The sequence below is a fragment of the Anser anser genome, assembly GCF_964211835.1.
Source record: "Anser anser genome assembly, chromosome: 18".
Lineage (NCBI taxonomy): Eukaryota > Metazoa > Chordata > Aves > Anseriformes > Anatidae > Anser > Anser anser.
The window spans coordinates 12120221-12143447 of record NC_139739.1 but is presented as its reverse complement, the minus strand read 5'-3'; the positions used below and the strand labels follow the sequence as shown (position 1 = coordinate 12143447).

Below are 23227 nucleotides of genomic sequence, written 5' to 3'. Positions count from 1 at the left end.
CAGAAGAGCAGGGCACAGGCAGCAGGAAGGCTGTGTGCTGACCGCGGCAGCGGTAGGCATCGGCGTGCACAGGGTAATTCAGTGGACTTGTGAAGTTGCTCAAGTTCCAACAGTTCTTAGAGAAGTCCGTGTTTATTACGGGCATTGGGCAGTTTGTGAGCGTCCTCTTTTCATGCCTTTTGTTATAAACTAGATTTTAATCAGAGGATTCCCCTGGCAACGTTTTTATTGTCAAAGTTTCATCTTTAGGAGGTAAGGACCAGCAACAACTCTGTACAGCAGAGCTGAACAAAACAATACCGTACTGGCTTGTTGCTTAGACTAAATGAGACTTATTTTTTTCCCCTTACTACTATAAAGTCTCATGGAAATAAAGTAATACCACACAGGAGCATTCCGAGTCCTACCGCTTGCCATACTTGTTTCGGACAGCAGAACAGCGTTCCTGGAAGCCACTTGGGCTGGCTCGGTCTGAAGCACTGGAGGTGGGGAATTGTGTTTTGCACAGCCCCACAGACCAGTTCATCCTTAAATTTTACAATTGCACACAACACTCGGGGGGCCATGGTGCAAAGAAATCGAAAGGTCTCTGACACTTGGAGCTCTGAGTCTTAAAAAATGTGAAGGGTTCAGGCAATTTAGCCATCCTGGTCATTTGCACAGTCTGGTACATCTGGAGGTTGTTAATTAACACATTTGTGGAATACCATAATTTTACACAACACTCTGATTTGACCTGTGTCAAAACAATCTAGTAGACGACCCTGTGTCCACATAATGCAGACAGCTGGCTAATTATGTTCATCTGTATTTTCTTTTTAGCCTTTAAAGGCTGATGAAATGCAAAACAACAGCTAACTTTAAACATGCACCCCCAGGTTCTTTTAATTTTGTTTGTGATTAGGCTCCGGAGCATTACAGAGCTCCCTACTTCTCACCTGGTAGTACAAAAACAGGTTGTGTGGATTAACTTAAACAGTTTACAGAAACAGTTAAAGCAAGCACAATTTGAACTTTTTTCTTTTTTTTTTTTTCAGAATAAAGAACTTTAACTTGAAAACAGAATGAATGTATGTGTACACAAACCCCCTGAAATGTCCTGTTCCAGTTTTATTTTTTTCATGTATATATTAATATATATTTTTTATATTTTTTGTTTAAAATTGCATTGCCCAAAGTAACAGACAATTTAAAAAAGACATATATTAAATTAAAACTATATTTTCAGGGTAGTATATATCCTGCTATGCATACTCTAAATGCATACATACAGCAGAAGGTAACGTTTGCCAATTGCGATGACACCTACTCCAGTCCAAGGAGCAGTAATCACGGCCCATTGTTAACTATTTCATAAAGACCATCAGTGCAAATCTGGCTCTTGTACTTCCAAAATTACTTTAAAACATCTGCTTTAAGTGACCTCTATGTGAGTTCTTTTACACTATTTCCGTTAAAAGTGTGTAAGATCTGTTCTTCCAAACAAGTGATAACATTCATGTGGTGTCATAATTACGCTTTTTCACAGTGCAAGTGTTGTCTCACGTATAGTGTGCAACCACAGGATTATGAGAGTATATGCTCCCTGCCCACAGGTACCTGTAAAGCAGAGGCAGCTAACACTTCTGTCCATAACTTAAATACGACACCATACATAAACCGTGAGTTAGGGAGTTTTTAAAAGGAGCCTAACTGAATTGAGCATTGTTCTCAGCTGAATGTCTTCATCTTACAGAACATAGCAGTTATTACCATTCTAAGAGGATTGAATTCATAACCTCAGAAGTATTCCTGTATTTGTACTTTGCAAGTGCCATACAATCAGTACAAAGTGAAATAGTATTCTTAATGCAGGCAGGAACTCTACTTCTTTCACAAATGCAATTTAGGTCTGGCAGGATTGGCTCACATTTTGTCTTCATCAACTGTAATGACACCGATCCATCAGTAATATTATAATGTACTATTGTGTAAATCAATCTCTCCAACTTCTATTTTAATGCATACATAAATATAACTACCTGGCAATGTGAAATCAAAATACACATTCTTGAAACCTACACAACATGAGAAACAAGCTCCAACTATAATCACCCAGAACGTAAGATCAGTCACGCTGCTCTTCGTTCCGATGGTTCCTTGGACTGGCCTTTTGTACCTATTTTTTTCCAAAAAGGTCTCTCTCTAAAGGTGTTATTGAAAACATATTTGACAAAAACGTAACCCACTGAAATATATGCATCTTATCTTCCCATATCCTTAAATATGTAAGACAATCTTTTGTTGGAGACAAAATTACTTGAGAGGTCCCTTTTATAAACGCTTCAATATTCAGCTGCATAAATAGTGCATTTCAGGAGAAAAAAAATGCTCACAAATATTTAGTTAGTTAAAACCAGGCTTTGTTGAAACCCACAAATGTGAAACTCATACTTTTATTGCTGCCGTAATGTTTTAGCTCTTCTGGCAAAAAGCACATGTACACATTGAAGCTCTTTGCAAATGCAATCACACAAAGCCTACGCTTTACTGCCCACTAGTAAATGACACTGCTAAGGCCAAGCCAAAACTATTTCACTCAAACAATCCTACAGATTAGATGCTGACTTAGAGGTAGACAACTTCAGTTTGCTATCTAACACCAAGAAAACAAAAAGGCAACAGATCACAGCATGCAGCAAAAGAGCAGAGCAGCAGTGAGTAGTATTTAACTGGAAACGTACCTCGTGGGAAGGGTCCAAAGTTCTGCACACTTCCACTTCTCATGAGGGAAATCCAAGTGCAAGCAGATTTTAATCATACACTGTGACTGGTAAACAGTTAGCTTTGCTGTGACCACTTGTCACCGTGCTACACAGTACAGCACACTCATTCACAAGAAGACAAGAACTGAAGGTACAAGCAGAGGTGAAGGAGTGCACATGCGGGGCAGGTAAGGAGGCATGCAGTAAGTCTGCGTGGGCCCTGCCTACACACGGACAGCGCTACCTTTCCTTAGCCATCTCTTTGTATTTTCAGAGATTATCTGAACGCAGCTCAGCTGTTAAAATTAAAAAAAACACAGAACTTGACTCTGGCAAGCCCATCACCAGCTCCTGCTCTCAGCAAACGGCTCAGCACAAGACCACAGCACACTGCTCGCTGGGCCCTACGCAGCACGAGCGACAGCAGGGAGGGCAGGAAGCTTTGGAGAGCACCAGAGGACATACCTTCTTATGAACAACGGAGGAAGTGGAATTAATTGTGCTCTCGTCACTATGCATCATGACCAGTTCAGGGCTGCTCTCATCCAGGACCTCCTGCATGCTGCTCACACTGCTGCTCTGACTGCCTGTGCTCACGGACATGCTCGGGATGGAGTGGTTGCTGCCCAGACTGTCCATCTTCCTACTCAGGTTTGATCCATGCTCACTGTCCTATAAAACAAGGGGCATGGGTTACAGATACCGCAGGAGGTCACCTACCCAACGGGTGACTGCGGTGCCCGAGGTTTGCTTTAAAGGCAACTTTGCAGAGTTAAAGGGGTTTTGCTCAGTATTTCAGCAACTACGTTTCTCAAGGCTGCCTGGATTATGCAGCACTCCATAGGGGGCAGTGAGCTTTTGCCTCCTCCCCTGCAATCCTCATAAATCAGACGTCAGGACAGTTTTTTGCACATAGCAGTAAGTCTGGGCATGACGCTGGATTGAATAGGAGGCATCCAGGAATACTGGATTGGTGGTGAAAGGAGTCTCATAAGTAAGATAGGAACAATCTCTGAAGTTTGTATTAAAGTGATGTTCCAAGTTTGTATATGCTGCAACACGTTCTGTGGGTCAGAAGAAATGCAAAATGATGAACCCATTTTTTCATGATTCTGCTATCTCAGGTTCATCATAGGTGCAGAGGTTTTAACCTCCATGTCCCAAGCAGTCAGCAGTGACGTTCTTTCAAGCTAAAAACAACATACTATCTTTGTGTTTTCAGCCAAGATAAATTCTTATGTAATCTTCATTCACCTTTAAACAGCTGACTCAGAAGAGCCTGCATTATTACAGCGATTAAAGTTATTGTAATCTGCTTAGACATACCTAAATAATTGTTCCTCACATAGGACATGTTTTTCTTCTACAGACAAATACCAGAAGTTAGCAACCTTTTTTTTTTTTTGCTTGTATACTCGTATCAGCTCAGTAATCCCTGAGTATGAGCTTAATCTGGACTGACTTGAGAACGTATGGAGTCCCCAGTAATAAACTAACGGGACTGAAGATGCTTGCAGTGAGTTCAGTGAGGACTGAGAGCTCTGAACAGCCTTCAGCTCCTGCTCTGAAATAGCTTCAGTTCACCAAAATGAATGGCTTGCTACTGCACCCAGTTCCTCCTGGCCTCCGAAGTGAGCTTGGGGAGAATTACATTTCAAATCAATTAACAGGATACTCATTTGGTTGGAAACTGAAAGAAAGATAAACTTGACAGACTTGACAGATACGTATTTGATTGTCTGATTATTTTTTAAGCAATTAGCAGATCATTCAGAGCCTGTGTAAAAGCACTTAAATTCCAAAATACAAAAGAATACTATTTTACAGAGAATGTATACACAGGAGAATAAAAACATTTCCAGGATGCTTATATAAAGTTGCAGAAGAAATAACACAATCAGGCATCCGAGATGAGAATGTGACTATGTAACTAATAAATACATATGTACAAAAGGGCAGAGAAGAGATTGCATATGCAACCTCAATGTTGACTTCTGGGCTTAAATACTTTCCAAATGATCTTTAGTTCCTTTCAAGAGCTCTGAGGAAAGCATTAGTATTATTTTTAGTGTTAAAAATAAGGATTTGTAATGTCCCTCACACTAAGGTAGGAAGAGAAACTGGCTTGTGGCATTTACAGCTTCTGTTAACCATTAGTGACTGAAGCGAGTGCTGTGTTCAACTTCACCATCAAGTAAGCAATGTACACACGAGCAATACAACCTCTTTTCGTAGTACGCAAGCTCAAGGGTAAATCCCAGTGCAGGGCATGCTGTGCACATGCAGAGTGTGAGCTTCATTAGTGTTAATTCCTGGAGACACACTTTTTCCCCCTTTTTAGGGGTGGGGACGGGAAGAACAGAAGAATATGCATCTCAGAGTCAACGGTTACCACACCTTGGCTGTTGAGCTTGGATCTGCTGAATTGTCAAGTGGGAAGCTCACTTCCTTGTGCTTCCGGTTCTGTCACTCTCCCGGCAGTTTGTCACACATAGGTGGACATAGCTTGAAGTTTTCAGTGCAAAAATCTGACGTCCCCGCTCTCCCTCCCCCAGATAAATAACCTAAAGATTTAAAGTTGCCTAGCTGGAGGGTCAGAACAGCAGCGCTTCGTAGCTTTAACCACAGTGGTTGCTGTTCTTGCTGCTTTTGTGCATCTTCCCCACAGTGAAGGGCAGTATTAAGCACCAGTCTGTTCTTGCTGTGTGCTCTCCTGACATCCAAACTTGCCCATCTCTTAAACCAACGCTCTAGCCTAGCCTTAAAAGAGTATCTGACATACACAAGCCTCAAAGCCAAGTCCCCACACATACACTAAACTTGGGCATCTCACTGCATGTGATCTTGCTGTAATGCAGCAAAAAGGAATAAAAACATCAACTTGTCTGTGATTTTTTGTGGTTGAGAACCAGGCATCGATTTATTTATCTAATGTGCCCGCACCAAACGACATAAATTTCCATCTAATCTCATCAATTGAAAAATGACTGTTTTTCTTCTCTGAGCCACAGTTAGTGTCAATTATCATACCCTGATTAAGTGGGTTGTTTATTACAAGATTTAAATTGCAGCTGAGTTTTATATCTTTAATATAAAAGCAAAAAAGATTAAAAATTAAAAAAACAAGTCTTACTAATTTGGTGATTTGCTTTTCAGCTCACGGTAACTATACTATAAAGTAATGGGCCTATGTTAATTTCAAAAAAATATTAGCATTAATCAACTGGTCTTGGTTGTGATTGTAGGACTGGAAACCTTGGACCATCAATAGGCCCTCCTTCATACAGGATCCGAGTTATTTTTCATCATAGAGAATCTCCCTTCAAATGAGTTTCTTCCCTAAAGCTTTCAGAAGAAAGGCAACCATTTGAAAAAACAAAGGTTTAAAGTTGCCAATAAATGCACATCTAACACTGAGTAATGGCTGCTAATGCTCATTATCCTATCCTGTCTCTGCTGGTTCAGATGATATTCCAACAACATGGACTGCATCCATATCTGGCTGTGCTTGTTCTGCCCCTTAAGGACAGGAACATCTCACTTGCCCTAAGATGATTTAGAACAGTGCAAATGGGGTAACAAAATAGAAGTACCTCCTCCTCCTCTTGAGACTCGGTCAGTGGGCCGTTCCGTGTCTCTTGGAAAAGGATTTTCTTCATTTTCCGGTACTGAAGGTTATCCAGTTCACGTACTGCATCTTTTGTCCTTTGTATGAGGTCTATTAGTACCCTTGGTGGTCGGTCTCGGCGAACAAAATCATGCTATAATCAAGGAAATAAAACACACGGTCTCAGACATGACACTAGTATGTTTGATGTGAAAACAGGGGCACAGGGACTTCTCCCTCCCAAGAGGGGCATGAGACACCAGTTCACATTCAGTAGTTACTAATACCTGTTACGAAAGACTCCAGCACGCTCAGCACTGATTACCCGTACCGTACTCATCACTGTATCAAACAACCAAACGGATCATGCTATGCCCTTTGAGTTTTGAAGCGTAGGCTGCAAAGCGCTTTGTTGGGAAGTCAGAGGAACTGCTTCAGCACAGAACACAATCAAACGCAGAGCACAGAGAAAGGAGCAAATATCACTCTGCGACTTGAAACTCATGTGCACGTACACATCAGTGGCAGGAGAAGCAGGGTGGTGGGCAGAGAGGTCCTTTCAAAGCTCTCTACCCTGACTCCCTGATCCACTTTTTGGACCGAGGTCAGGTTTTCTGGGCTCTCCGAGCATCAGAGCTGATTTGTTCCTTCCCAAGCCCCTTCACTTTAAGTGTACAAGGAACAAGACACTGCCACTTTAAACCCTGCAAATGCACAGGACTTAAAAATGAACAAAATGCATACAGGATGAAGATTAATCAATCCTGATTATGGAAGATTACCTGCCTAAGCTTCATGCAAAGATTTACCCTGCATCTGACCTATTCCAACTGCAAACCAGTAAGAAGACTGAAGGCTTGTTTATTATCAAAGAGTTTAAGAAAAGAGTTTAAGAAAAAAAAAACACAGTTCTTACCAACCCCTAAGGATGTACAAAAAGCACAGGTTTTAAGTGCAGACTTAACAGTAAGTTGTTCAAGGGAACTTAAGTACATGATGAAATGCTCTGCTCTGACTTATCAGCCATGTCCTCCTGCGCTGTACAACTGGTGATGGAGTCTGAAAACCCTGCAGCTTTCTGATTCAACCTCTGAGTACGTAAACCGTCTGAGCATACGCTCGCCAATATTCTGTATGGGATCACTGCGTTTGGGTACGCTGCTTAATATATACCATAGAAGATAGCTTTAAAGCACAAACATCACCTGTGTGTTTCTAGAAATGTGAACAATGACAGATAGGAATAGGAAATAAAGTTTTCTACCCTGCACTGCAAATGCCAGGTTGGCCTTTTGTTAGTGAGCTCAGCGGTTGGACCCCAGCTGCAAAGGTCTCAGGAGGATCACATCTACCTGCCTGGTCTTTCTGGCCACAGCTGGTGAACTCGGGGAAACACATCTCTCCCCTGGATCTGGTGGCACCCCTCAAACTCAAGCACTAATACAGCCACCTGTAGCTGTAGTAACAGACACAACAGACCCAGCCCTTCTTAAAACACAAGTCTTGTGCGCAAGAAAGTTGACGAGAACATCTTTTAATGATTTCTAAATAAGCACAGGAAGAATCATGCCGCAGGCTTATTTCTTGTTTTTAATTGAATTCAAACTATTGTGCATTTCAGTTCTGTTAAGGGAGAAAGCTAGTCACTTCAGTATCCATTTCTTTGCTAGCAGCGGTGGTGTTTACTTTTGAATTATAACTAAAAATACTACATGTTATTTCACGCAGAAGCAAAATGATTCATTTCTGCTCCTTTCAGATCTCCACCATTTATTTCTCTGTAAACAGCGGCAAACAACCTGCAGCTTATTTATGATTAGAAAAAAGGTAACCATTTTTATCTCATTGTAGATAATAGGTAATTTTTAGAAAGCAGTAATGCACTTGGAACAATGATCCCGAACTTAACTCCATCCTACCTATCCAGTGTATATTTGTTTATGCATATTCTTTAACACTGCAAATACTCGTTTCATTAAGTGACAAGCTATGTGCTTCATATTTAAGCTCCTCAAATATTAGAATGGGACCACATGGAAACTATAAGGCAGATGCATAAGAACATAAACAAAAGTCTTGTGTAACAAGAACACCATTCTAAATGCTTATCTGCATGAAATAACTGAACTACATTTATAAGATGTAGTCACTGCTCTGCTAGGTACTGCAAAAACTGGTAAGAAATGATGGCTGATAGGACTTAATTTGTATACTTTCTTCAAATTGTAAGAAAAAAACAGACCCAAAAAGAAGTGGTTAACCTAAAGGCAAACAGTAAGTTGGCTGGAAGAGTAACCAACAGAACCAAGTCTCCTGGGAATATCATACAAGCTAAGAAAAATAAGAAAAAAGTGTTTAAAGAGAATTTTGTAATTTAATTTTGAAAGTGAAAATATTATTGAGATACGTTTGGTATGTTTTCATCCAAGACAGTAAACTGAAATTGAATACATTCTAAAACATCTCCTAAAATTCAGTTCCCTTTAAGAAAATGTGGCCACAAAAATTTCTCTCTATTCCTGTTTACTATATGCAAGTAAAAAAAACCCTAAAATAAAAAAGATCTCGAATCTTATAATCTGACAAGCTTTAGGGAGGAGATGTTTCCTGCGGGAGGGAACATCTGGGGTGCTGCTCTGAAAGTCTAAAACCAAACAAAAAGACTGAATATACATAATTTAAGAATGACATCTCAGCTCCAATTGTTTGTGCAGACTCCAACCTAAGGTACTCCTGAAATCATATCCTTCAATGAACTTACACTATTCCTAGAGAGCAGAAAGACTGCCAATCCACATGAATGAATCATTCTGAAACCCACAACATAAACCTATTAGCTGGTCAAAGGATTGTCGGGGTGCTGCAAGCAGAACCGGAGAACAAAACGCTGGTTATGTGCCACAGCACAAATGGATCACAGGAAAAATATACCGGGCGCTGAAGAGAAAGTAAAAACAAGCTCGTTTGTCAGCCTTTACCTGGAAAGTGAAGGCATGAGGGTTAAATATTCTATATGGTCCAGGCTTAAAGCAAAGACAGAAGCAAGTGCAAAGCCAGCTATTCAGTAAAGAGTGCATGATTTCGATTTCTCACTTCAAGAACCAAGAGATTCAGAAACATCCATGAGAACGCATTTTACGGAGCTGAAAAAGCAACAAGAGAAGCCATAAAACAAAGGCTGAATGGTAGCCTTAGAACAGAAATCAGCATGAAAAGGCTGGCAGGTAGACACAGAGCAGCAATCTAACCTACTGTGGAAATTAAGCAAAACACCCTACGGAGCTAACAATTCCTCTGCTCAAATATTTAAGGAAAAACCGAGTCCTGTTTACCTGGTGTGAAACAGCAGCATGCCATGCAATTCTCACCAGCAGCTATGTACGGCAACCAGAGGAATAGCAGGGCCACTAATCAATTTTATAGAAAGGAGATACTTAAAAATGAAAAATAAAAAAAAAAAAGCCTGATGGAGAAGGGGCTGGACAGGATTTCACACATCCCTACTTTCTAAAGAAAGGCTGCTCTTGAATTTTCCAGAGACAAAGCCCTGGGAATTATACACAGTTCCTGTACTTCTCAGGTAAACTGAACGTTTATGACTTGAAAACAGAACTGATTTAGGGTTCGCTGACAAGGCTCTGTCAAACTCAGGACACACCAGCCCCAGCATGGGTCCCCCTCCTACATGCTCATGGCTATTATGAAGCTGCACGAGGCACTTTCCAAAATGATAGTTATTTCCAAAACTAGCTCTAATTAATTGGGTTCAGTATGGAAACTACTGAAGGGATATAAACAACTTTCTGGTAGTTGATAAGTTAACCCAGGCCTATTCTGTTAGTGCTACTTTTAACTTCTAAGCATGATGCACAAATATAGCAAAGGAGCAAACATTAGAAGGCGTTAATTAATCAAGAGGAATTCCTCAAAGCCCATCTAGGACAAAAAAAATGATTGGAAAATGGGATCAGGAGCAGATAGAAATACAACATCGCATGACTAGAGAAGCTGAAAAATGTAATGGCTGGAAATACACAATGAAAATAGATGCAGAGTTCGCTCGCTAAGTAATAATCTACAGGTGGCACTAACCAGTAAATTCTCAAGACCTCTGAACAAGACAGCAGCCAGAAGAATGAAGCAGCCCAAACCCCACCGCCGTAGCAGTGCCAAGCACAGCCTGTGTAACCACTCCTGGAGTAACACACTGAGATAGCACATTAGCCAAAAGTGCCTGTCCAGCCAGCAGGACTTTGGACAGAAATTAACCCCAAACCAGGATCAGACAGGCACAAAGGAATGACTTACAAGACTAGAGCAAAAAGAAAAGAGCTGAAGTGAGAGCAGGCAGAAAGATCCCCATCCGTGGAGGTGTTCAAGGCCACGCTGGATGGGGCTTGGAGCATCCTGGTCTGGTGTGAGGTATCCCTGACATGGCAGGGGGGTGGATTTAATGGTCTTTTAGGTTCCCTCCAACTCAAACCATTCTATGATTGTGAACAGATTTGAAAGGTATGAACAGATTGGAATTAATCACGCTGACATTACCAGGAAAAAAAAAAGTTTGTGATAACCTTCCTGAACTCCATCTGCATCGCGCTGAAAAAGAATGAAACAGGACAGCTCAGAGCAACCCACCGCAATCCCGGCCTGGCCAGGACATAACCTAGGTCACTCAGGCTCTTTCCATCCCTAATACCCCTGTTTCTTTAACTAATCGGTGACTATCTGTAAAACTTCATTAAGAGCCTAATCCTCTCATCATGTGGAGTATAATTCTCAAAGTACTTCCAGCTCTGCAATAGATTTGCTATTGCCTGTGCATCTTATGAAGACTGGTTAAGTCTTGAGTTTGAGTAGCAATTAAAATGGCTTTTCAGATTTTCTATTGCTTCCACAGAGAAGATCTGTAGCAAAATACAAGCCTTAAATCTTCACCGAAATTGTATATAAGCGTGGTAGCGAATATTGCCTGTTGCACAACAGAAAAATAACATTCTTCTCTACTCAAGAAGATAAACAGAAAAATTAAGGCACAATTGGGAAGTTAGCAGTTACAGTACTTTACACAAAATCATGCAAATGCCCCAAAGAGGTCATTTTTAGGGTAGCCTCCAGTTTCTTCCCTCATCTCTTCTCTGCTCTTTCAGAGGCCACATAGTGCAGCTCAACTCAGGGCATCCTACTGACACTGCAGCGTAGCAGAGAGGCTGGTCAAAGTTCCTTCTTCTGCAAAGCGCTCAGAAGCATGCTCCTAAGGCCTCCCTACACAGAAAATTACTGCTTGGTATTCACATCTGCAGCACAGATTTAACTGATCCAGCTTTGGACCTGTCTGTCTTTGATAATACTTTCAGTTAAGGGATGTGCAGCTTTGTCTTGAAGGAAGAAAAAAAAAATAATTAAATATATCAATATCACACCTTTCTACTCCCCTGCTGGCAGCCCCCTCCTTCAGCTGAAGGACCTGTCACTCTCTCTGCTGGCTCACGGGGCTTGCAAGTTCTCTAGCACAAAAGTAACCTCTGACAAGCTCTGGGGTGTACGAGGAGCAGGGTGCTGGGCTGCTCCCTTAAATAACTCCTCACTCAGCAGTATAAGCATTTTACTACACAGCCTGCCTCTACTTTTCTCCAGCAGTTTGACTCTTGAGCATCATGTTATAAAGGGAATTGTAACCATTTCCTGATTTTACCTGTAACCTTGAACAGCCTAAAATACTCCAGCATTTCTAGCAAGGCCACTACGCTTTCAAACTTGAGCCTAAAGGCCACAAAGTTCTTCAGGAAACAAAGAGTGTGACTCTTCTGCCTTAGCAGCCTTAGAAGATGGGATGTTTGATGGGATATCTTAGAAAGGTGCATGCAGAGAAAAGGCAATCAATTCCCAACCTTAGAGACATACAGGAATCCAGACTTGCACTACCAAAAAGCACAAGGCTTCTGCAAATTTTTCAGCTCGCAGAGAAGAAACTTGTCCAATAAACTGTGCAGAATGCAGTCCTATTCCAGCAGGTATAAAGAGAATTCCAAATTCATATCATGGGAAGCAGTACTGTGGTGGCCAGTAACAACATGCATCTGAACACATGCAGTTATTAGTTCCTTTAAAATTTCAAAGGTACTTTAAAAAAGACCCCCCAAAACTACTGATACAGACAAGAGAAAACAGTGTTTTGGAAAAGGGAAAATATTCATTCACCACCACTAGAATTATTTTGGGGTAGGCGAACACATTTTTCCCAAATTTCTGAAAGAGATTTGAAAATTTACCCGTAATAGATCTGTTGATGATGGCCTTTCCTGAGGTATTTTCTGTAAGCAGTAATCAACAAATCCCCTAAAGGAGTCTGACCTGTAAATTAAAAAAAAAAAAAAAAGTTTAAATTAAAAATAAGCTTAATATCTGAAATATACACAAATGTACTAGCAAAGAGCAAAAGAAAAACCCTGACTAATTTGTTCTCAAGTACTAGGGCACAACAGTTAACTGACTTTTCTAAATTCTGAGTAAGCTGATCCCACCAGTTCTTTCAGCAGTTAAAGGCTGTGGATACAGACACGGCAGTTATTCCCAGCCACAAAATGAAAGCCGAACAAGAACTCTGTGTACCAGCCAGCGTTTTCAATTTTACTTCAGCTACTTAAAATTAGATGACAATGAAATTCACAGCAACTCCAGAAATGTGCTTGCTAAGTTAGCTGATGAAATGACTCCCTGCTCTCTAGATGCTTCCCACCATTTGCAACGCTGACTCAGGAAAGCATCTTGGTACACGGTTAGGTTCAAAGAAACTTTAGGCTTCATGTGAGCTTGCATCACAACCTGAAAGAAAACTAATCTTCCGGATGCTCATCATCTCAAAAGCAGCATAAAAGGCACCTTGCTTGCTCCTTGTGCTCTCAAAGTCACAGACAGCAAACAGGTGACTATAAACGAACTGCCTGCAATCAACAATACTGATTCTTGTACTGTATTCCCAAGCTGCTTCTACTCTGCATTGCAAATTCTGCACAGAACGATCTGAGTATAGGTGTGGAGATATGAAAGCAATTTCTTTGAATCTTGAAAAATGGACAAAAGAAAGATGATGAAATAAGGAAATTGATGTGGAGTGGTTTTGATAAAATGATTAGCAATGAAATAATTATGCTACTTAAATGCCTAATGGGGGAATTTCCCACCTCTCCAGGAGCTATTGTTTCAAGCCATCTGCAGACTCTACTAAGCAACACTCAATGGCTACGTTCCACTCTTGAGTAAAAAGAGCAGGACATGGAGCAATGCCTTTGCTCCCAGAGAATAACAAAATATTCTTGTATCAAAGCTTAGATTCTGGAACGAGAGCTCATAGCATGGGGAGTATTTACTGGCCACACAGCTCTGATGACTTTTGAAGTCCCTCACTGAAAAAAAAAAATCTAATTACCTCTGTAGCCTCTCCTCTCCCTTCCCTTCACATTTCAGCTGTAGCATAATGCTAACAATTCTGTCAGAGATCTTTTGCAGCTGGAAACCTCGCTGATGCCGAGCTAAGGCTGGCTTAATGTATCCAAGAATATTTTAATTCCTGCGGCATCTACAGCCCCATAATTATCACCTCCACACATTTAGATTGTAGCACAGCCAAAGTGACAGAAGGTCAAAACGGAGCCTGCCTACACAGGAGCATTATTCAAGAATGCAGTCAAATCACTCCACTGCAACAAACACTTTTCTTGTCAGATTTTAGCCATGCAGAGAGCCTTGTAGAGCGTTTTTAGGGAAACAAAGCACAAAACCTGGTAATAAGCTCTCTTACCATTCATTTGACTGTAACGTAGGGGAATCATTCTGGGCTATGTGATATAAGGCACTCATTGCATTCATGTTGAAAAGTGGAGGCTTCCTTTCAGCTAGAAAGAAAAGAGAAAGGTGTGATAAGGCAGTCTGGAAAGAAAAGGAGAAAGATATGGAAGCATGAGCAAGGTATCGCTGCTAAATCAATAGCTCATTACTGCCGTCATCACATTTAAGCCAATTATTGTAATCTTCTAGGTTATTCCAGGACAACCACTCAAGGAAAGCTGTTATTCACTCAAAGAGTGGATGAAGAAATCCAAAGAACTGGATGCAAATTGTAAGGAAAAGTTTCCAGTACATTTTACCTCAACTGCAACTTTACACAGCTAATCCTCCACGGTAAAAATCAGCAGCAGCCGACTAAAACAGAGCTCAGACATCCAGCATGGCATCCATACCTAGGGAAGAGCTGCTGCCCATTTCATTTATCATTGGCAGTCACCTGTGGAAGTCGGACAGGTTGCCAAATTCACTTGCCAGGTGTGCGTTTAACTCCTCTTTATCAAAGCTCTTCCTCGTCCTTGCACTCCTGAGAGGACACCTGCCCGACGGCCCCCAAACAGATTTTACACAGAAACTGAGCAATGATAGTTTTCACTGCCACGTGAGTTGTGCCAAGCAGACAGTGATGCCAAGATTTTTACTTTTTTATTTGTTATCTTTATTTATTTACTTTAAGTTCATGTCAGGTCAGATCAGAGCAATCACTTGTCCTAGACATGCAGCACGCATGCACAAACCACTGTGTCTTCTTCTCTTTAAACACTGCTTACTTTTGGCTGGACAAGAAATTAAGACACCAGCATTCACCGAAAGCCAAGTGGTGCTCATCAAGAGATCTGCCCCTTCACTCCTGACCCCATGCTCAGATATAGAATCACGCAAAGGCAAAGCTTTAAGTTTAATACTGCTCAAATTGAAAAGAAGAATTGAAAATTAAAGGCAGGTCCTTTCTAACACAACTTCTTAGGACATCTTGGCATAACAGTTGCTCCAACCTTCTCAAAACCCAGCTTGTAAAAAACACAGACTGCAAACCATACTTTCCTCTTCTCTGGGAGCAAGCAAAAATAGCAGCACTTTGTTCTATAGCAGAACAGCAGGGGACAAGTCATATAAAGTACGAAGAGGTAAGATGTTTCTTAGTCCCCAGCAGAAATACTGGAGACTTGCTTATGTCTCACTCCATTTCATGAAGCATTTCTGCAGTTTTGTTCATGCTTGGCCATGCATTCAGGTGAGGTGCACTACACCTCCTCATATGAAAGACCTCACTGTGGCCATTACACATCTTCCAAAATCAGCATTTAATCAGCCTGTAAATTTAAGTACTTAGAATTCTTTTATATACACTATGTTTTGATTAAGATGCAGCAACTTGAACACAGAACATTACTTCCACAATTCTGACACTGTTTTGAGTTCACAGGTTGGGTATTACCTGTGAAAACAGCTGGCATTTTCAACTTGAAGCTTTTCCTAACACACTGAATGAGCACGGGGAAATGAAGTAGGTGTTTGCCGAGCACAGATCACAACAGTTCTTAAGACTGGCCATGTCTTTGAGGATATGTTCAGAACATGGCACAGATATCCATAACAGATTAAAGCATCACATTTGAACAGTTACATAGACACAGAAAGTGTTTAGTTCTACACAGTCCCCAAGGAATAAAAGTACTTGTCATATAGGGAGCCCAGTCTCCATAGGCACCAAAATCCTACTTCTCAGTGAATAAAGCCTGGCAACCTCTAGGATAAGCATTGGTTTGGAAACTAAAAGACAGTTCAGAAGAGCCAATAAAGGGGGCTCGGTATTTGCAAAATAGACCTGCAAAATGTGGTCTCTCTTGAACTTGCACACCAGATGAACATAGAAGTGCAGCAGCATTATTAGTGGTTTGCACTTGATTTGCCACTTAAAGGTTTAACTCAACCGTCACTGCTTTCCAAGTCAGGCTTTTTAAAGAATAAACTTTAAGGAATAAGAATCTTCCATTTTTTTTTTCTAGAACCTCCCAGCAATTATCGGGGGGGGTTCATTATTCACATCAGCTGCAAAGTATTTACTCACCTAACTCAATACACGTGATCCCAAGGGACCAGACGTCCACCTTTCCGTCATACTGCCCTTCGTCCATAGCAAGGATCACCTCTGGTGCCATCCTACCAACCACAGGACAAAACACGCAGGTCAGAGGACACAAACTGTGACTCCCAGCACATAGCTTACAATGAGATGGCTTCATCATCCTCAGCAGCACAGCGGGCCACAACTTCAAGGGCCTGCATGGAGCTGAGTAAAGCCATGCTGAAACAAAACAGAGCTTGCCTGCACTAGAAACTTATACAAGAGGTAGATTAAGAAAGGGAAGTAAATAAGAGGCCAACTTTGCTGTTAGCAAAACTTGCTGGCACGTGGGAGACCCACACTAATCTCAAAGGCATTGTCCCTGCAGGCAGACAGCAGGGACTGGGAGAGTCCTAAAGACACCACCTCTCACCAGAGATGGTGGTTTTTCCATGGGCACACCAGGAGAATTTTCCAGTAGATACATGCAGCCTGTGAGCGTAGCTATGAAAGGAACAGAGAAATCTGGAAGAACAGGGAAATATGATGGTCCAAGATAAAGGGATGAATGTAGGGGGGAAAAAGCAGCAGGGCCAGCCTGCAAAAATGCAGCCTATTTGGTTTTGTTCTTCAAAGATGAAGCGGGCTTCCTGCCAAATGGGCTTGTTCAGAGGTCGGGCGATAGGTGACCTCCCATAAATGCCTGGGAGGTCTGCCACAAACTAAGTGGAGTGTAAAGCTATGCTGGCCCACTACGTTAGGAATGCTAAGCAACTCAAGTGAGCCCTAAGCAAGCCTCTTCAAAACAGAATCTAAGTAGCTGTGTGGCTTCCAGTCTGTGGAGCCGGATTAAGAAACTTCCCTTTCTCCATGCGTTTGCCTTAGTTCCACTACCTATGGCAAATGTCAATAATTTTTAAGCCAATGGTATTATAGCAGTCAAAACATTAACTTTCAAAGTGCTGCACAATCTACCTCTACTCATGGGCACTGAGAAAGAACCTGTCTCCTGAAGAACTGGACAGGGGAATTGTAAAAACGCTGCTTTGTTAATATAGTTGGTCAATGTAGTTTTTATGCCAGATACTGTTTTTAGATTGTGGAATGCTGGAAATGTAGGACAGCAGTCTTAAAAAGACTGAAGTACTCCATGAAGTACTCCACGCTTTACTCACCAGTAAGGCGTTCCCACAAAAGAATTGGCAGGGGAGACTATAGATGCAGACCCAAAATCAGCTAGTTTCACTTGACCTGGTTCTGTTAGAAGAATATTTCCAGCTTTAATATCCCTTTAAAAGAAAAAAAAAAAAAAGTACACTTCTGGTTACAGTAGAACAGCTTTGAAAAAATTACACATACAAAGAACTCTGCTAACCTGTTCTCAAATTAAATATTCATAAAAAAATGAGAGTTGTTTAGAAGCCTGGTATTATAAAAGACTAGAGAGATCAAATACCTGACTTTATTTGGAACAGAAATCTGACTGCACCCAAAAAGCGTGCTGGGGAATGAAGGACAAGGAGATGGGCCATGGTTGCAAAGCTGAGGTCCCAAACTGAGATCAAGGAGAAATCACCCCAATATCCAAGATGCGACAGATACCAGAAATGTTGTTTTAATCTTTCAAATGACCTAGGGTCCCTTAACTTCCTGCAAGTCTTAGATAATTCATACATTTCAGAAATTAACAATAATGAAGCTACTGCAGTACATATGGCACGAGATACTTTCAACACCTTTGGCACCATACATTTCCCAACTCCAGCAGTAGGTGGGTTAATTACAAATTAATTGCCCATAAAATGCTGAGAAAGGTTAACTCCATTTGCATGCCTTCTAAGAAACCTGGCAATGGGCCTGTTCAAAGTTAGAGAAGAATTTGTCTGAGTACCATTTACTTCTAATCCCTAGGATTTCTGGCCTGTTATACCTGAAATATTTTTTTCTTGCACACATCAGATTAAAAAAGGAGAATTGCTTTTAGAAATTCAGGTCTCCTTATACATTGCAGCTGAAAAATCACAACATAATGAAGTTCCTCGAAACCCTAAGACAGCACCTCAATAACAAAGGGAAAGCTGTACACTAGGCGTGCCAGGTTTGCCTCTACACAGCAGCAGCTTAGCTGTTTAATTTTGCAAAAGCAGACCCTCAATATATATTGAATACACATAAGTGATCCATCAGCCAGGCTGGGTATACCATACAGTCTGGAATATCTCTTTGGTGCCTTCTCAAATAAAAAAAATTATACCTATAAATAAAAAACACATCAAGAAAAAAAGCTTTTCGTATCTGGTGTTCAGCTGTAGGTCCTTAAACATCAAAACCACTTATCAGTAGTAGCAGACGTCCAACACAGACAAGTTGGACTTGATGATCATCGAGGTCTTTTCTAACCTAAATGATTCTGTGATTCCAAGTTACGGGGTATTGCCAAACACGCACATACTGTGACCTTGTGAAAAAGCAAGCTAATTAGATAAATGGGAGGGGCAACAAAGCCACCTTGTATTTGCTGCGTACGCTGAATTATCATACAACAGCTGAAGCGTAACGACTTGTGCACCAAGCACAAAGTGAGTATCACTGCAGGCCCAGAGGAACAGGCCAGCTGAAAGACCGTTGAAGCTCAGCATGATGCTTTTATCTCCAAAGGGCAGCACACAGGACAGGCAACGCTGGGATAACAAGAGCTGCAGCAACAGGCACAGACCTACAATGCTTCAGCAGCAGAGCTGGACTCTCAGAACCTCTGCTTCCCCACTCCTGGGACAACACTGCTTCAAACCCAACATTACAGCATTTTTGGTGCACACGTGCTACTCAGATAAGCCTTCATGTTTTGGGTCTATGCATCTGTCACTTCTGCATGAGGACAAGTACCGAACGACGCCTTGTGTGCACAAGAACAAACCCTCAGAAGTACTTCAGAGACAGCACAAGTCCTGTCCTCTCTGCTTTGTCTCCACTGCTACCCTCACGGTTCAGCAGGCACCTCAGGCATCAGCTTAGGTATCTGCGCTAACTTCAGTTCGCCTCGTGTCTGCAGTCTAATGGGATAATCCCACCCTTTGCCATCCCACACAGTGCCACTGGGACTAAGTGGTAAGGGGGAGGCCCAGGGAGCTCAGGATGAGACCAGGGCCTTGCTTTTTCCCGCATCTCCACAAGGTGTCCCCCCATTCCAGGTCACACTCGTTTTGCCTTCCTGGCTTTTGGGCAGGGAAACCAAAGTTGTCCCAGCTGCCAGCTTTGGTCCCTCCTCACCGTCATTGCTCCACCTGCCCCAGTGCTCCTGTCACTTGCCACAGCAGGGGATTTTACTCCAGGGATTTTACACACAGCTCCCTTGCGGCTGGGCGCATCGGCTCTCCTCCCTGCTAGACAACGTAGCTAGCAAAAGGCAATCTTTCAGCTCTCCTGTATAAGAAACTGCATCTATCAGAAAAGTCAAATTCTCCTGACGGTTCTGAGAGAGGCCTTGCCTCCTCCTCTCAGGAATTAAAAGGCAAAATATTCCTTGGTAGAAAACCAGTCAGATAGGAAAGACCTGCATGGTAGTTATCTTAACATTCCTCGTGGTTGCCCAGCACACTGCAAGAGCGAAACTTTTCCCAGTTTCAAAGAGAAACAGCCAGCTCTGTTCGTGATATGCAGTAAGCGCATTAATGGGCAGTTCACACGGAGTAGCTAGGATTCAGCACGTGAAATTGCTGACTGTACAGCACACTAGTTGTGTCGTGTTAAGGAGTCCTCGTGACTACCAAGAAGAAACTAATTCTCAGTAGAGCCCACAGAGACAGTCATTTACTATAAACAAAAATTTAATGCACTCTGAACATGTGTAAAGTTAGTTCAGAATAGGTATTGTTATGCACAAATAAGTGCATATATGTAAAGGGTTGACCAGAAATCATTTTAATTTCATAAATTGACATTCTAACTTAATATTTTCCTTAAGCCTAATAAAATAACCTTGAGAAGATACACCCCAAATAGTTATTCTATTCTAATAAATGACAAATAATTAAATTCCTTATTGTCTGAGCCTCAAGTATACAATTTTTCTGCCCACAGCTTGCCAGTAGACTATAGAAAGGCTTTTAACCCCATGAATTAATCCCAAGCTGCTTCATCCTGATGACTGCTCGCTCACATTACCCTAATCTATTTCTCACCCTTTTCACAGCAACTCCCTGACATAGAGTACCAGCAGTTTCCAAAATATGACAAAAACACAAAATGAGAACATGCAACATTGTTGACACATAAGTGAAAAAAAATCAGAACTCCTGGAAAGGAATACATTACAAAAGATAGATCCAGGAGCTGGCGCCCATGAGCAGCCTGTTATAACATCCTCCTCTGTGTGCTCTTATTTCTCTTAAGGTAGTTTTAGCCTTGAGTTGTGCTTTCATCAGCTGATTTCTGGATGCATAAATTTGATCTGATTTTACTTACTCACATGTGAAAAAAAACAAAATGTCTTAAAAATAGGCTGTGTCTATCACGCTGCTTTACTAGGTGAATTTAGGGTATGTATTTTCCTGTCTATGCTTTCTGCCAGCATTCAGGTGTACTCTGTTACCAGGGTCTGCAGGGAACAGTTGCTAACATAGAAGAGAATTCGGCTCTGGAATATAGCTGCATTGAAGTATTTCAGCAGGAATGTGTTCCTTAACAGCCAATGGCTTTTATTTATAAATCTACTCTGGCATGGGTGTACTGACAAGTCCATTAGAGGGAACTTTGGCAGGAGAACCTTTACCAAAGTTGCTTAACACAGTGATTTTCAGGCTCCAGCCAGGGGAAGATGGAAGGACATACAGCCGCCTGGAGCTCTGCCTTACCTATGAATCTTACAGTGAGAGTGCAGGTAGGCCAGCCCCTGCAAGGCACCGTGGGTGATGGCAGCAATCTCCACTTCCTGAAGTGGCTTCTTGTGAACTAAGGGAAAAAAAATCAAGAAAAAACGTCAGAAAAGTGCAATCTTTTCCTGAGAATGTTTCTAAACAGGAGGAACCTCTCCAGTTTTGCAAGCCATGAGGTGAGCACCATCTTCATCATGCTGATTTTCTGTAGCAGCTTTGAGTCTGCACACAGCCTTTGTGTATATTTCACACGTTAAGCATGTTTTTTCGCTGTCCTGCTAGGGCCAACAGTACAGCTTGCCAAATGTATGTGAAATACAACTTCAGTCCTTAACAAGAAAAACTTCCCACTTTTTTCCCCATAGCAAAACCACAGGAAAATGGGGAATACTAAGTACAAAGTGATGCCCCAAAGCACCTTCCCTAGATCCCTGGATCTGACCAGCATGCACCTGTCTGAGTCTCTTAGATCAAAAATATACGGCCCACAAAGAGTAATAGTTTTTGCAAATTATGGCTTAGATTCCCCATTCCTCTGTAGGTGCTGCGGCTTTAGTTTTCAGGTGATATTAGTCTCTTGTTTTATAAAGCTATCTGTGACTATTCCTATGAACTGCAAGGCAGGGACAAAGGTGATCTCTACAGGTTTTTATTATGGGTAGTCAGATAACAGGCAGCCTGCTTCTATCAAAGCAGAAACCACAGGAATGTGTTGTAAAAGGTACCTTCCTTTTACAACAGACATGCCAACTATATGTAGCACTGGCTTTCTGGGAAAATCTCAGCTTACCCTTAGCATCATGAACACTGGGATTCTAGCTACAGAATGAAGTAGTGTAGACAGACTGCCTCTACCATCTGTAAAATACCAGTTTGTGAGAAAACAGCCTCCCACTGTACTCAGAAGGGACACTAGAAGAGAAGAAAATCAAAGACTATATAGAACTCACCTTCTAGCAAATCAGAAGCTGATCCTAAACAGTACTCCATAACCAACTGCAAGAAAAAAGCATGCTTTTAAATAATGTGATACGTGCTCCTCCATAAACAGTTACTACTTGGGTGGCTGAGAAACAGCAGAAGTAAAACCTGAAGTTTTAAGAAATGCAATCAGCAATCAACAAAATAAAATGCTCCAAGCAAATTCCAGCAATGACATCCTAATTTGTTGCAAAGAAGGTTCAGGCACCGGAAAGCTGTGGGGAGATCTCTAGAGGATGTTCCATAATTATTGTTTAACCTGCTTGAATACAAAGGCCTGCCACAGAGAGGTGGGGATCTGTTCCAGTATCTTAAATATCCATTTCTTTTAAATTACCTGGAAATTTTTTTTTTTTTTGAAGAAAGGGACTACGGGAAGCATGGGATGAATACTGCTGCATGTACTGGATGCCTAGTTGCCATACCACAAGTTTTCTGCACACCAAGACCCCCAATACCGTGCCACTCACCCATGCAGTATGCTCTTTCAGGTAACAGCCCTTATACTCTATGGTGTTGGGGTGCTTCAGCTGTTGTAGAAACTTGACTTCTTTAATGATATCCTGCCATTTCTAATAAAAACAAAGCAAAAAGACATGAATACATTTCCCCGCTTCACCCCCTACACACTCTCATACACCACACACTGTAGTGCAGTCTGAAAAGCAGCCATAATGCAATTTTACTACGTGAAGATGACAAGAGCTGTAGTTGCAAAAGCACAGCTGTACTGAAGTTGTGGGGGTCCCTGTTGCAGTAAGATCACTCTAAGACACATTTAGCTTGAGGACAGCAAAAAATGTATTTTCTCGTTTTATCTGCAATACATTTTACTTAGAGCATTGCTACTGCTAAGCACAATGAATTGGCCTGTGGTCTCAAACTCAGTAACGAACCCACCTGCCCCCAAACAGACAACAGCTACAGCACGTGGTACAGAGAGAGGAGCTGTTTACTTCCTTCTTTAAGGCAGCACAAGGACACTGACATTTGCAAGACCTCTGGAACATTTATAGACAGCACATGCAGGAGACCAACAGGTAAGTAAGGAAAAATGAATTACGAACATCCCCTTTGGCCCGAAAAACCACTTTCTCTACTGCATGTC

The 23227-nt window shown here is 41.6% G+C and overlaps 1 protein-coding gene across 4 annotated transcripts in view; it reads right to left on the bottom strand.

Moving 5' to 3' along the window:
- The window catches only part of TAOK3 (TAO kinase 3), an 83390-nt gene that overhangs the window by 18851 nt on the left and 41312 nt on the right, over positions 1–23227 (bottom strand). For 3 of the 4 annotated variants that reach the window (XM_083803416.1, XM_083803415.1, XM_083803414.1), the window contains 9 exons: positions 22590–22691; positions 22089–22134; positions 21118–21214; positions 17440–17553; positions 16268–16359; positions 14153–14246; positions 12624–12705; positions 6338–6505; positions 3210–3416 (listed from right to left, as the gene is read on the bottom strand). In XM_083803416.1, the coding sequence (XP_083659542.1) occupies positions 3210–3416; positions 6338–6505; positions 12624–12705; positions 14153–14246; positions 16268–16359; positions 17440–17553; positions 21118–21214; positions 22089–22134; positions 22590–22691 (1002 nt within the window). The remainder of the gene's footprint in view (positions 1–3209; positions 3417–6337; positions 6506–12623; positions 12706–14152; positions 14247–16267; positions 16360–17439; positions 17554–21117; positions 21215–22088; positions 22135–22589; positions 22692–23227) is intronic. The other variant, XM_083803417.1, reaches the window with a different exon arrangement.